At 40.2% G+C, this 14,278-nt stretch overlaps 1 protein-coding gene across 2 annotated transcripts in view; it reads right to left on the bottom strand.

The window, feature by feature from the left end:
- kdrl (kinase insert domain receptor like) overlaps window positions 1-14,278 on the bottom strand; it is a 62,497-nt gene that overhangs the window by 13,419 nt on the left and 34,800 nt on the right. The window contains exons 17-25 of one of the 2 annotated variants that reach the window (XM_061686008.1): window positions 13,847-13,976; window positions 13,669-13,773; window positions 9,305-9,418; window positions 7,330-7,418; window positions 7,109-7,256; window positions 5,173-5,270; window positions 4,617-4,739; window positions 4,377-4,488; window positions 1,428-1,527 (exon numbers count right to left, since the gene is read on the bottom strand). In XM_061686008.1, coding sequence (XP_061541992.1) covers window positions 1,428-1,527; window positions 4,377-4,488; window positions 4,617-4,739; window positions 5,173-5,270; window positions 7,109-7,256; window positions 7,330-7,418; window positions 9,305-9,418; window positions 13,669-13,773; window positions 13,847-13,976 — 1,019 coding nt within the window. Of the gene's footprint in view, window positions 1-1,427; window positions 1,528-4,376; window positions 4,489-4,616; window positions 4,740-5,172; window positions 5,271-7,108; window positions 7,257-7,329; window positions 7,419-9,304; window positions 9,419-13,668; window positions 13,774-13,846; window positions 13,980-14,278 lie in introns of both variants that reach the window. The other variant, XM_061686007.1, reaches the window with a different exon arrangement.

The raw sequence follows: 14,278 nt of genomic DNA on the forward strand, positions 1-14,278 counted from the left end.
AGTCGTTCTACTACTGAAGCTGTATGTGCCTGTACTAGTACGCTCTTTGTCCTCACTCGTAAGACAATTCAGCACACTAGTAGAACGACTGCCTTGCTAGTAATGTTTTTTTGCCACTACTATCTTTCACTACATTTCTGCACACTAGTAGGACAACTGTGGCATCCTAGTAAGACAACTACACGCTACTAGTGAAGCAAAACTCTGCCCTAGTTGACATCTGGGCTCTACTAGTACTACTAGTGACATGCTAGATGTTAAGTAGTAGAATTGTACAATGTGACTAGTCGTACATTTAGCAAGCAGCTGTCAACTATTGCACAGTTTTGCTCAGAAGTAATGTGTACAGTAGTTGTCCTACAATGCCAAAGTTGTCCTAATAAGGACAAAACGTGTACTAGTACTCAGACCTTAGGTTAGATCTAAAAAAAAATAAACATATCTAAATAAATACTCAAATGGTTTTACCTAAAGCCTTTCATTTTTTTTAGTTATTTGTTTTCTACTAGTGTGCTGAATGGTCTTATTAGTGAGGACAAAGAGTATACTAGCGCCTGGCCCTTAAGTAGGATATCAAGGTTATAAAGTCAGTTCTTAAATGGCTTTCCACGTTGCAAAGAGTTATCGTGCAATGGCCTAGTGTGGATCGCGCAGGGCTGGCAAGTCTGCTCTTATTCTTGAAAACTGAAGCGGGCTTGCTGCTCTGACAACTTTGGAAGAGGATGAAATAAAAACATCTCAAGTTTTGCTTTCTTTAAAAAAAAAAAAAAAGTCCACACTTTTAAGTGGTGTCTCACTTACAGCCGTGACACTGCTGATCACACAGCTTGTCTAAGCAGGCTAAACAAACACAGTCGGCATATTTGCGCATTTCCCCTCCCTTTCTTCCAACCAAAGTCATCAAAAGTCCAATTATCGGATGTCTAAAAGATTGTCCAGCGCGATTATCCTGTGGTGTGGGATGTGTCAAGAGTGATTTTGTGCTCGGAAAATGATCGGGGCCAACAATCGTAAATGTCAAACGTTTGATAATTATCATCGCAAATCCTTTGCTTCTTCTATTTCTTTTTCGACTACTACTCTTTCTTGTGCTTTGCACTCTCTTGCAGTCTGGTTGACCTGTGGCTCCATGCTCTCACAGGTCAGTCTTGGTACTACAACAGACATCTGGTTCAGGGGAGGAGACTGGCGATTGTCGGTGGAAACCTCGTTATGTGTGTGGTGTGCTGTGTGTGGCCATATTCAGTACGCCACACACGATAAGAGCAGTAAGCACAAACAAAGCCAGTTTTTCCCCCCCGTCGTCATATGTGGTGCGCATCTCATATTTTAAGAATAGATTCAGATGTTAAAATTGGGTGCTTAGACACAGAAACGAGAGTGTTTATCAGGATTGGTGGTTTGGTGAGACTGAGATAAACACTCACATTTCAGAGGACGAGTACTCCGGAGCTCTCATCCTGGTTCCCTCTTTCAGTCTGCAGCAAAATTCCTCGTCGATTTGGACACCAGGGTATGGCGACGCGCCTAAACGAGGAGACGGGAACAAGCTTGTCACATAATTATATACAGTATGTTATGGAAATGATATATATTATATTCAGTAATTATATGGTATGGAAAGCCATTCGAGCATTGCAAGTGCAATAAACTGTTCATGTACAGTACTAGTACACTCTTTATCCTCACTAGAAGCCTGACTATATGACTTACTAGTGGCATTAATTTTCCCACCACTGCCCTTCGCGACTGTGTGACATTTTTTGCGCACTAGCAGGACTGAGGCAAAACTGTGCACACTATCTGTGTGCTACTGGTACTACTGGTGAAGCACTACATGTTTACCAGTACAATTTTTTCAATGTTTTACTAGTGCACCCACGTCATTCTACTTTCTTGCCCTCATCATTCTACAAATGCCCCTCAGTCGTTCTACTGGTACACCCCAGTCTCTCTTCTTGTGCGCCCTAGTCATTCTATTAGAGTGACCAAGTCGTTCTACTAGTGCACTCTAGTTATCCTACGAGTGCGCCCTAGTCATTCTACTCGTGCACCCCAGTCATTCTACTTGTGTTCTCTAGTCATTCTACTAATGCACTAAAGTCATCCTACTTCTGTGGCCCAGTCATTCTACTAGTACGCCCCAGTTGTTCTTCTGTGTGCCTTTGTCGTTATACGAGTACACCCTACTTGTCGTATTAGTGTGTTGTAGTTGTTCTACTAGTATGCCCTAGTCATTCTACTAGTGCACCTAGTCATTTTACTAGTGTGCCCTAGTCATTGTAGTAGTGGGAAGAAATATACAGCAGTGAAGGCAAAAGTGGAAAAAAAAGCATCACAAGCATGCCCTTGTTGTGCTACTAGTGCACTGTAGTCATTCTACTAGTGTGTATTATTATTGAGGACAAAGGGCATACTAGTACATGAACAATTCGGCGCACTAATAGGTTATGGAGGAAATGCTTGAACGTCTTTCCATGTTGGTCCGATGTTTTCATTATGACATGAAGATGGAGGCTGCAAAAACAGCCAAACTTCTGCATGTAAGATTTGATGTGCCAATAAAGTGAAATTATTGCCCTTCACCCCACACTTTTTTGGCACAAAAACAGATACAGAAGTGAGTACTGTACAGTCAATGAATGTAAAATACACTACGCTTACTTCTGAGTTGTTTTACTCTAGCGTATCATCAATCAAAACCAGCACCAGCAGTTTATATGGGTCTAAAATGTTAGGGCTGGAAATAAAATGTGAACATTCAAGATCAGGTCCATGTGGACGAATAGCAATGAAACATTTTCAGGCAAATATCTATCATTTGGCAGTTTTTGTAACATTTCCAGTTCAATGCTGTACCTTTGAGACAATATCTAACTTTTGCAGCTTTTTCAATGTATGACAAAATTCATCAACTGGTATCAGTTCAGCTCTTCAAAAAGAGGCTTCAAGCTGTTTAATGCCACTCCCAGTGCAGTTTACTGTCAAATTAAACTAGAATTACACATTGTTTATTTTAAACAACCACATAACTGCCTTCAGGTCCGCTAGATTAATGCTAACATTATGTAAACACCATAGACGGGCTAACGAATAGCATCTGTGTTATAACCATATACGCAACGGATATTAGAACGCAAACAGTGGACCAACGCACGGAGACAGGTAATAACAATACTCACAGTCATATGTATTACCGCGGCTTACTGAGGAGCTGTGACGGTCTCCGTATATTTGTACGTCTGTATTATACTGGCCCTGGTGGCCAAGGCACACACACCAGAAAGAGCAGCACAATGTTCATCGAATTAGTAAATAATAATAATATTAAAAAAATATTACAAACACTTTTTCTGGAAGGCTGGAATAGGGTATGAGCATTTCTATTCATTTCTGTACTGAAGTGAATGTTATCTTCATTGAAAAAAACAGTGCTATCTTGAAAAAAAAAAAAGAGAAAATGTCTAAGCCAAAGCAAACTTTTTTAAAATTTAAAGCCTAAATAATTACATCCCAACTCAGACTAGAATGTGACCTACTTTTTACATCTGCTGCCACAGACTTAACTGGAGCTCTTCCTATTCTTTAGGGTGTTTAGAAAGTAGCCGTCATCCATTTGATCTTCTGTACACACTCAATCACCGCATAAATGACGCTGTTGCAAAGTTAACATTGTTTACTTTGTCATTTTGTATCACATTTTTCAAGATTTATTTGTTCGACTAACGCTAACCAGATGTGAACATGTTTGTGGTCACGTAGGGGGAAAGGACAAATGTGTGCAAATGTGTCAGTAACGTCAACGTGCAGCTTTACGTTTTAAAGACGAAGCCATCGGTCACATGTTTCTATTTTCTATATGTGCCCAGCGATTGGCTGTCGACCACTTCAGGGTGTATCCCGCCTCTCGCCCCAAGTTAGCTGGGATGAGGATGAGCGACACAGAGAATGGATGGATATGTGGTGAGTTTGATGTATTTTCATGCTTTTATGTTTTTTCATGTTATTGTTAAACATTGATGCTAACTGCCTCCAGATGATTTATGTGCCACAGTAGTGTGTCATTATATTGCCTTTTTCTATCGTATTGATAGTTAGGATAGTGATGGTATTAAGTAGTGTCAATTTATTTGTTTTTATTTTCATTTTGGTTCTAAATTTAGGGTAATTCCGGATTTTTTTTTTGTTAACTCAATGTAGAGTTAATTTCCAAATTGTTGGAAAGTTTTGCACACTAAAAAGAACACCATTTTCTTTTTTTAATATATCAGTGCATCATACTTTGACCAAATGTTTTACTTTCACCACAAAAAGTTGGAATACAATAAATACACTTCCCAGAATGAAAACAGTTCAGATGTGGTCATGGTACCTACCCAACGAGAAGATCTCCCACATGAGAACCCCAAAGGACCAAACGTCACTCTGAGTAGTATAGATCTTGTCAAAAATGGCCTCGGGGGCCATCCACTTGAGCGGCAGCCGGGCCTGGAAAAATGGAAAATTAAGATTCGGGATCATTCACTATGTCGTTGATAGTTTCTGCTTTCTGCTTCTAATATTTGTTCCATGACATAAGTCCCAGGTACCAAATGCACAGGCCGTCACTGACTCACATCTCCTTTGCGCACGTAGTCAGGGTCCTTGTAGATGTCTCTGGCCAGTCCAAAATCACAAATCTTCACCACGTTATTCTCGGAGAGAAGGATGTTTCGAGCGGCCAAATCACGATGGATGCACTATGTGGCACGCAGAAACAAGAGGAGTTGTGATTGGAGGCAACTTGACAACAGTGCACTGCCTGCTGTAATTCATCTTGTAAAGCAACACATCGTTAAGCTGTCAGCGATTGTACAAAAGGACACGATGTCTTCCATATCCAGGCTAAAAATGATCTGTAAGAGATTATTTACAACAATGGCTGCATTTCTAAATGAGTCCCAGCCACTAAAGTTGGAAGAATAAAGAATGCCGGTCTACAATAAACAGTTGTGTTGAAAATAGAATTGAGAAAAACTTTGAAAGTTTGGATTTTAGCGCACTGATCCTTCATGTTAATCAATTAAATGTGAATCAAAACAACATGAACTTTGCATAAAAATGGGCAATAATATTTCACGTAATAAAGGTTTTGGTGTTGCACAACACATTACATAAAGTGATGTTGAATACCTTGCGAGAGGCCAAGAACTCCATCCCCTTTGCGACTTGGAAGCTGTAGCAAATCAAATCTTCCAAAGTCAGAACTCGCTTGTATAAATCTTCGGACTCTGCAAAACAAAGAACAAAATAAATCATCCAGTGACAGACATTTTTACTTCTGGATTAATATCAATTACCATCGATAAAACTAATTATTCCTCAGAGTAAGTCCGGTACAACGCGTCATGCAAATCATCTACCTTGTCACGTAGACATATTGTGGAAAATTATATACAAATATTTGTGTTCCTGGAGTGCCTGCCCACCTGTCAAGTATGAAATTAAACAATCAATTAAATCTTTTATTTGCCTCGTTGAGAGAATGTGTCTGTGAGTGAGCCCTTGTGAACTTCAACCCTACTGTTATATCACAGTGGGGCTAATTTGAATAATAACCACTCCCACACCAAATTTCTCCGCCCATGACATGATGTTGTCATAATAAAAGGTTGTAAATAAAATGATTGTTGTCAGATGCTAAGTGAAAGCGACAAGTGGAATCATCTGTCAATCAAACAAACAATTCCTAGGAATCAAACTACTGGGAACCGGTACTCAAAATGAACTGGTTTTCGATTCTTGTCCCTAGTGTCCATGTGCCACATACACACAGTGTAGTGTATGAACTGCTGTCTCCATGAGTAATCTACAGTAAGTCAAGTGTAAGTCTGCTTTGAGGAACCGCTAATAAGGTGGAAGAATAAATCACAATGGGTCAGGTGAAATGTGCGCTTGGGGTTGGAGGGTGCAGGTCGGGGGTCCGGAGAGGCAGTCAAAAGAAGCCCCACCTGAGTAAACAACTAATCAAACCAAAATAACACCTCCGGAACACCACGGCCGACGTGCAGAGCCGAGAGAGAAAGAGAGAGGGTCGGGACAGGAAACAAAGCCGCCTCCAGACGCAGTGGGGTGACAGCGGCCGCCTGCTGGACTGATTGTACTACTGGACGGGAGGAGGAAACGCCCCATCGGACGGAGACTACAAAACAATCTGAGGGGGAGTGTTTGTTCCTCAGTGGGAGGGGTGGAAAAGCGGCATGGGAGGAAGGTGGTGTTGGGGCTGGGGGAATCCAGAAGGGACAAATAGAGGCAGAAGGGGTGGTGGTGGGGGCAGCAGCTACAGACATGTTTTGCTAATCGAAGTCGGCTACAACAGGTTTTGCTCTGACCAACCAATCACAAGGCGTAAAAATGCTGAAGTCATCTCGGGCCAGCATCATGGCGCTGTGAATTTGAAATCTGATCGGTTACAGAACCAGGCAGTGATCCGTATAGTTAAAATCCTACGAAAAGTGTGTCTTTTATTCCTCGTTGCACTCGTCCCAAGCTCGTTAAGAGAAAAGAAGCAAAGAGTGAGATATGGAAACATTTGGCTTACATGGCCGACAGTCACGACGAGCCAAAAGATACGACAAACTAAACTAAGTCTGCACCGCCACAAAGACCACAAGAGGGAACAATACCGTTTTATTTAATGGGCTATTTTGTCAAACAAACACAGCATGTAACACATAAACCTAGGCAACAATTTGAATTATAATCACTTTCTAGCAGTTTAATCTGTTGGGGTCAATTGGACATCGCAACACAGAGAGGCTGAAAACTGATTGGACAAAATAAATTAACATCTGCATAGACGTACTAGACGCAGTGCTGCTGAATGAAACGGCACCAAATGAAAAAATATATATACTGTCGAGGATAAACGAATACGATTTCATGGAGTAAATATGTAGGTTGTGAATATAGGTCAGTGCTTGTGATAGTGTCAAGGCCTTGCTGTCCCTGATTACTGGAACAGCAGCAGGAAGGTGGAGTTGGGGTTGGGGGGTGCATGGAAAGAAAAGAAGCGGAATAGCGAATGGGGGGTTTGGGGAATTGGTTGCAAGGAATGCTGGGCCTTTACCTTCTTCCTCTTCCTCTGAGTCACAGTAGCTCTTATCTTCGATGAATCCGGAGCTGGCCGAGCTTCCAGTGCTGGCCACGCTCTCCAGGCGGCGTTTCATCAGCTCGCTCAGCTCGCACCCCGACGACACCACCTTGCCGTCTTGACTCTGAATACAAAACGCATGCCGTGCTGAAGGAGATGTGGCCGTCCTGAGCTTACAAACGGAGCTGGAGACTCACCTTGTAAACCACAAAGTCATCTCTCTTGCCTCTCAAATAGTTGGACAAATTTCCGTATTTGCAGAACTCCACTATCATCATCAATGGTCCTGTTTAGACAAGATACATAATGACCCAACCGCCCAACATCTATGCTAATTTTCCCGAGCCCGTCTATGGCGTTTCACGTTGCACGTTCGCACTGAGCTAGTGGACTTTTCTTTTTTGACAATATGATGATGGTTTGGTTGAACATCCATCCATTTTCTATATCGCTTATCCTCATGAGGGGCGGGTGAACTGGAGCCGATCCCACCTGACTTTGGGTATACCTTGGACTGGTTGCCAGCCAATTACAGGGGACATAGAGACAAAAACAATCATTTACACTCACAAATCTGGAAAATTTGAACCAAACATAACATGCATGTTTTTGGGACATGGAAAGAAGCTAGAGTACCCGGGGAGAACTTGGAAACTTGAGATTCAACCCTGGAACTCGACTGTGAGGCAGACATGCTAACCACTAGGCTGTCTTACTGCCTCAACGTTTTATAGCGTCGTTGTCGGGCGGAAACCTCATGTCTAAATGTGGTCAATTTCATGTTTTCACAAATCGATACTATTGGTCTGTCTTCACTTTGTGTGTTATTTTTACACATTATTAACCAATTGAGAGTGTTGAAAATAGCTTGAGACCCAATCTGTTCACTGTCTTGAACGCTTGACCTATCTGAGAAGTGTCGTAAAACTCCGCCTCTTCCCTCGTTCTGCGGGAGCCGTGTGTAATTATGTCTCCTCAAGATTGAAAGACAATAACGAGTGAACATCGGTCAGATACGTTTGAGTAATCCTGTCTTGTCGAAAATTGAACGCTGTCATGCTTTGGTGCATAAGAACCTGGTTAGCCACGAAGGTAGTTGTGTGCAGATTCACTTCCGTCTATTACACTGCATAGTTAGCTCATTGTTTTATTTATTGCATCAATCATGGCTCTTAGACCTTTGCGAAAGAGTTTGGGAAAATTATGCAACCATAGTCATTTGTTTTTGTGAAGTAAGGTTTTTTTGTCTGGTTGGGTGGGTCGGTTTTGTTCTGTCACCATATTTGGTAACGCAAATGAAATGTTTTATTATTTTTTTTATTTTTTATTTTTTTTAATTCCCTGAAAAGTAGTCATTTTGGAGATGCGAGGATTCCGCCCCACAGCAACAATTGTAAATGTCGTAATTTCACTTACATGACTTTAAAAGTCATGTAAGTGAAAGAAATGAACAAAAGACGCATCAATCGGAGTTAAATATCTCTGCTTTTTAGAGCACTAATGTTCATTTGTCACTAGTTACAATTTAGCAATAATAACATTAAAGGGAACATGTAGACGAACAGGCATTCCCAGTCACATTCCCGCCTATGGACAATTTAAAGTGTTATTTTAGTCAATGTTTTTTTTTTTTTTTTTTTTTTTTCAATGAAACAAACTGTTTTTGGAAGAGCGGTTTGAACCCAGGACTTCTCAACTGTGAGGCAGACGTTCTAACCACTATTTCACTGTGCAGCGGACAGATAATGACAGCAATTACAATTTTGAAAAAGTTATTCAAATGAAAAAAAAACCTCATAATGGAGTAAAAGAATATGATGCTTGTAAAATTTGGAATTCCCATGTAAATCCAGTGATTGACGTACTGTTAAGGGATATGATCATTATGATCATACTATTAGATGGGTTACAGTCAACTTTACTGGCATTTTTTATTAGCGCTGGCTATCGTTATCTGGAGCAACATTTCTTTTTCCAGCTCCTCAGGAAGTCCTGGGCCATGAGTTGCCATATTGAGCTTCCAGTAACCAGTATAAGTGTGAGAGCGATAAGACCAAATTTAACACACCTGCTCCCCATTCATATCTGAGACCTTGCAACACAGTCACAACACAGTTAATTTTGGCTAGTGAAATAAATTTGAAAAGTAGGGCAGTGTTGCTACAGGCTCACCTCCAGGCTTGGTGCAAGCTCCGAGCAGGTTGACCACGTTAAGGTGGTGGCCGATGTGAATCAGGATCTTGAGCTCCGACATCAGGGCTTTGCGCTCGTTGGACGTCGCGCCGCCTATGGGAAATACGCAGAGCAGGTGGAGAGCGTATCAGATGACAATCCAATTGTTTCTGCACATTCCAATAATATTTGCTTCATGTACTACATGCTTTGAAGTCATAATATAGAACAGATATGGACAATTGATGGAAGAAAACACCTCACGATCTGTGAACAGCTATAAACTTTAGGTCAGAGGGCAGATCAAAGTGAATCAGATCACCGTCACTCTGCGAGGAGACGGTTTTTTTTTTCGTGGACCTGCGTACCCCAGCGCATTTAAAAGAGGGACGCCTGCGCTGGTGTGAGTGTGATCACAGCCGTCCTCAATCCTGTCCAATTGAAACGGCTCCTCTCATTCCCTTTAAATGCGGCACACCAGGCCCTATTAGTATGCTTGTGGCACAAACTAGAAGCCTCTTTATCAAGGATATCAAATACATTCTCAAAATATTGAATAACTGCAGAAATGGCTTTATAGAAAACTGAACATTTGTTCAGGCGTACTAGAAGAACCACTGTGTCTAACTAGTAATGTTTTTCTTCCACTATTGCCTTCCACTACTGTATGACATTTCTGCACACTAGTAGGACAACTTTTGCATACTAGTAGGAAAACTACTCATTAGTAGTGAACCAAAATTACAAGTGGGCATTTTGAAGCTACTAGTAGGGTCCAGGAGGCTACTAATATGTGACACATGGATACTACAACCCCAATTCCAATGAAGTTGGGACGTTGTGTTAAACATAAATAAAAACAGAATACAATGATTTGAAAATCATGTTCAACCTATAGTTAATTGAATACACTACAAACGCAAGATATTTAATGTTCAAACTGATAAACTGATTCTTTTTAGCAAATAATCATTAACTTAGAATGTTATGGCTGCAACACGTTCCAAAAAAGACGGGACAGGGTCATGCTTACCACTGTGTTACATCACCTTTTCTTTTAACAACATTCAATAAACGTTTGGGAACTGAGGACACTAATTGTTGAAGCTTTGTAGGTGGACTTCTTTCCCATTCTTGCTTGATGTACAGCTTCAGCTGTTCAACAGTCCGGGGTCTCCGTTGTCGTATTTTACGCTTCATAATGCTCCACACATTTTCAATGGGAGACAGGTCTGGACTGCAGACAGGCCAGTCTATTACCCGCACTCTGTTACTAAGAAGCCACGCTGTTTTGACTTGTTTTTGTTCTGACTTTGGGTCCATAACAGTCCGGATGCTTCTTTTCCTCTTTGCCCCGGTGGACACGACGTCCACAATTTCCAAAAACAAATTGAAATGTGGACCACAGAACACTTTTTCACTTTGCATCAGTCCATCTTAGATGAGCTCAGGCCCAGAGAAGCTGGCGGCGTTGATAAATGGCTTTTGCTTTGCATAGTAGAGTTTCAAGTTGCACTTACGGATGTAGCGCCTAACTGTATTTACTGACATTGTTTTCTGAAGTGTTCCTGGGCCCATGTGGTGATATCCTTTCCACATTGATGTCGGTTTTTGATGTGGTGCCGCCTGAGGGATCGAAGGTCACGGGCATTCAATGTTGGTTTTCGGCCTTGCCGCTTACATGCAGTGATTTCTCCAGATTCTCTGAACCTTTTGATGATAATATGGACCGTAGATGATGAAATCCCTAAATTCCTTGCAATTGTACGTTGAGGAACATGGTCCTTAAACTGTTGGACTATTTTCTCACGCACTTGTTCACAGAGGTGAACCTCGCCCCATTCTGTTTTTATTTATGTTTAACACAACGTCCCGACTTAATTGGAATTGGGCTTGTAGTTGGGCCAAGTAGTGTTACTAGTGCAGCAGAGTAGTTTAGTAGTAAGGTTTAATTGTGTACTAGTAGGTCAAAAGTAGCACTGATAGTGGTTAAAAAAATGTTACGAGTAAGACACAGTTCTACTAGTGCGCTGAATTACTAGTGAGGACAAAGAGTGTACTAGTACATGGACCTTATGCTTGATGTCAAGGATATGGAATCAATGCTCACTTTCCATAATCTACAGTACAGTATGTTCCAGGTGCATAATTGTAATGAAGTCATCATGTGCAAATAGGACAGCTCATTCAAAACAGAGACGTTATCGTTTATGGAATACCAGAAACGTTTGGAATTTAATATCGTGCGTTCATTAAACATCATCCGAAAAGGCGGATAAGCTTGATTTAGCGAGGATTTGGTTTTATGTTGCTTGGCCCTGCCAGATATTTATGAGCCACAAAGTCTCCACTCGTGTACCAAACCAAGTCAACGTGAAGACCTGCTGGTTTCCATTAAAGTTGACCTACGACTAACATGCCAGCGAGAATGTGCTTTACTCTGCAACATGATTAATTCGACAACAGCCTCTCCATTTTACATGCCGTGCTATTTATTCATTTTCTTCTCCGCGCTGATATATTATCTGTACATCTCACAACATAAAGGCTTAATGCAGAGGATAGTTTCCAAATATAAACAGTGGCCCATATCAACTTCAAATATGACAACATTTTGTAGTCTAATAAAGCCAATTCTCACTCAAACGATCTAAAATTTGAACGAGATGTGTAAAAACTAACAAAGCGTAATGCTACACTTAAGTTTAGGCTTTATTACTAGTTTATGGCTTTTTGTCACTGTGGATAATGGTGTTTACTCGCAATGAAAATACATTTTGTGTGTTAGAATATGCATGAAACTGTCAAACAAGAGTGTGCATTTGAGGAAATCCAATAAAAATACACCTAATGTAAAGGAGATTTGGAAATGGCCCAAAAGAAATTAAAATAAAAGGAGGGCGACAAAAAACATGTCACATTTCTGACACTTTGTGAACTGGGATATAAACTCTATATCCTTTTGAAAACATATTTTGTTAGAATTTTGGAAAATACATATTATATTTTTCAACATGAAACATTTCATTTTGTTTGCTTGGGACATAGTTACTCAGATATTTATATTTCAAATGATGTCACATTCTTTTGGAACACTATTTTTTAATATAATTTTTGTTTATGTTAGTATTAAGCCCTTATGAACCCTTTTTTTCTTCTGCACATTTTGGACAGTTTGATCACAAACGTGAGATACAATATGTAAACTCTAAACTTTCTTTTTCTTTTTTATAATCCTGAAACCAATTAAACAGCTACCATGTGAACACCTGAATGCCAGAGGAATTTAAAAGTTGCCTATTTTTAGGGGGAAGGTTCATTAAGTTAAAATAACACATTTATATTTTATTTGAGAGAAACACGTTTTAATATTATTCGAATAAAGTAGTATTTTTTTCAGGGGAAAAGTTGGAATGGCTTTCAGAGAAAAAAGAATTTGGTCGAAATAAAAAGTTATAAATCTTTCAAGAACCAAGTCCTGTTTTTTCAAGACAAAGTCTTAATATGATATTAACGTTTAACAAGGAAGAAAGTCATTGTATGTTAACAAGTGCTTTTCAGAACTACAACTTAATTGGTGATATATATTAGGCCATTTATTCTCTGAAAGAAGCCTTTATTCACTAAAAAAAAGTCCTGCATTTCTTTATTTACATTATTGCTTTTATTTATATACATATTTATATTGATTTATAATTATTTTTATTGTTTTATGTTCAATATTATGTACACCACTTTGTTATAGCTGCAGTTGTTTTTTTAAAAGTCTATACAAATAAAGTGGAGCTGAGTTGAGTAATAATGCTCCTTTTTTAAAAAACAAAAACAAAAACAATGATTTAAGTCATTTGTGGATGTCAGATTTGATTTGTCACAATGATAGAGGTATTAATTGGCCTAAAGCTAATGTAAGTAAGAGTAAGTATTTTTGTTGTACTGGCGTGCCTGTCTGTATATACTGCATGGTTTCACTTTTTTAAAATATCCGAAATAATAATTTATTGAAAAGGATTTTGCGGACCCCCAAACTCGCAGTTTGAGACCTCTAAATCTTTTCGTGGCTTGCAAAGATGCAGGTCTTTTCTTATATTGTACTTCTAAACCCACTTGGCTTTGAAGTAAATGGCGTGTCCGTCATGTGTGCGAGAAATACATCTTGAGGATGGATTTGATCATCTGCTCCCCATAACGGTCCAAATGCGACGTTAATGCAAGCCAGTTCATGTCGGTCTCACCCCCAGGATGAACCTGAGGGGCCTTCGAGGGTCGGTGGGTAGCGTGTTACATGAACAACAATTCCTATGTACATTATATTTCCCCACTAGTGGTGCCATATTGAGACAAATGAATATAAATGTCGGAACCTTTCAGCATCTTGACTGCAACAGTCTTGCAGGTGGAGAGTTTGTCAATCCCGAAAGCAGAGGCCTCCACCACTTTTCCAAACGCGCCGTGGCCAAGAGTTTTGCCTGGAAAATGGAGAAGGGTTCGATGTTAATGTTAGATGTTAGGTTTAAGATGTTAAAAATGCACTTTGCACACCTAATCGCAGACGATCACGGGGAAACTCCCATTTGTTGCTGTCGTACTGGAGGAGGTCATTCTGCTCGTCGAGAGGGCACTCGTCGGGGTCAATGATGATGGACGGACCCATTTTGTAGTGCGCTGGCTGCTGCTGGTTGGGACAGGATGAAACAATGTCATGTTTTGGTCAGAGAGCCAGGGGCAACAAGAATGTTAATACCGCTACACCAGTGTTTTCCAACCTTTGTTAAGCCAAGGCACGTATCATATTTTACATATTCAGATACATACTGTAAATCTCAAGGCATACCACCAAACAGAAAATATCACAAAAAGTACCCTAAACACTGCATGCTGATACAATGATAAAGTCGTCTTAATTTTACTCATAAATGTACTTACTCAGTGTGCAATCTGGGTGTGTTTATTTGAAATAAAAGCTCTGTTGTA

The sequence above is a fragment of the Phycodurus eques genome, chromosome 9 (assembly GCF_024500275.1).
Source record: "Phycodurus eques isolate BA_2022a chromosome 9, UOR_Pequ_1.1, whole genome shotgun sequence".
Classification (NCBI taxonomy): Eukaryota; Metazoa; Chordata; class Actinopteri; order Syngnathiformes; family Syngnathidae; genus Phycodurus; species Phycodurus eques.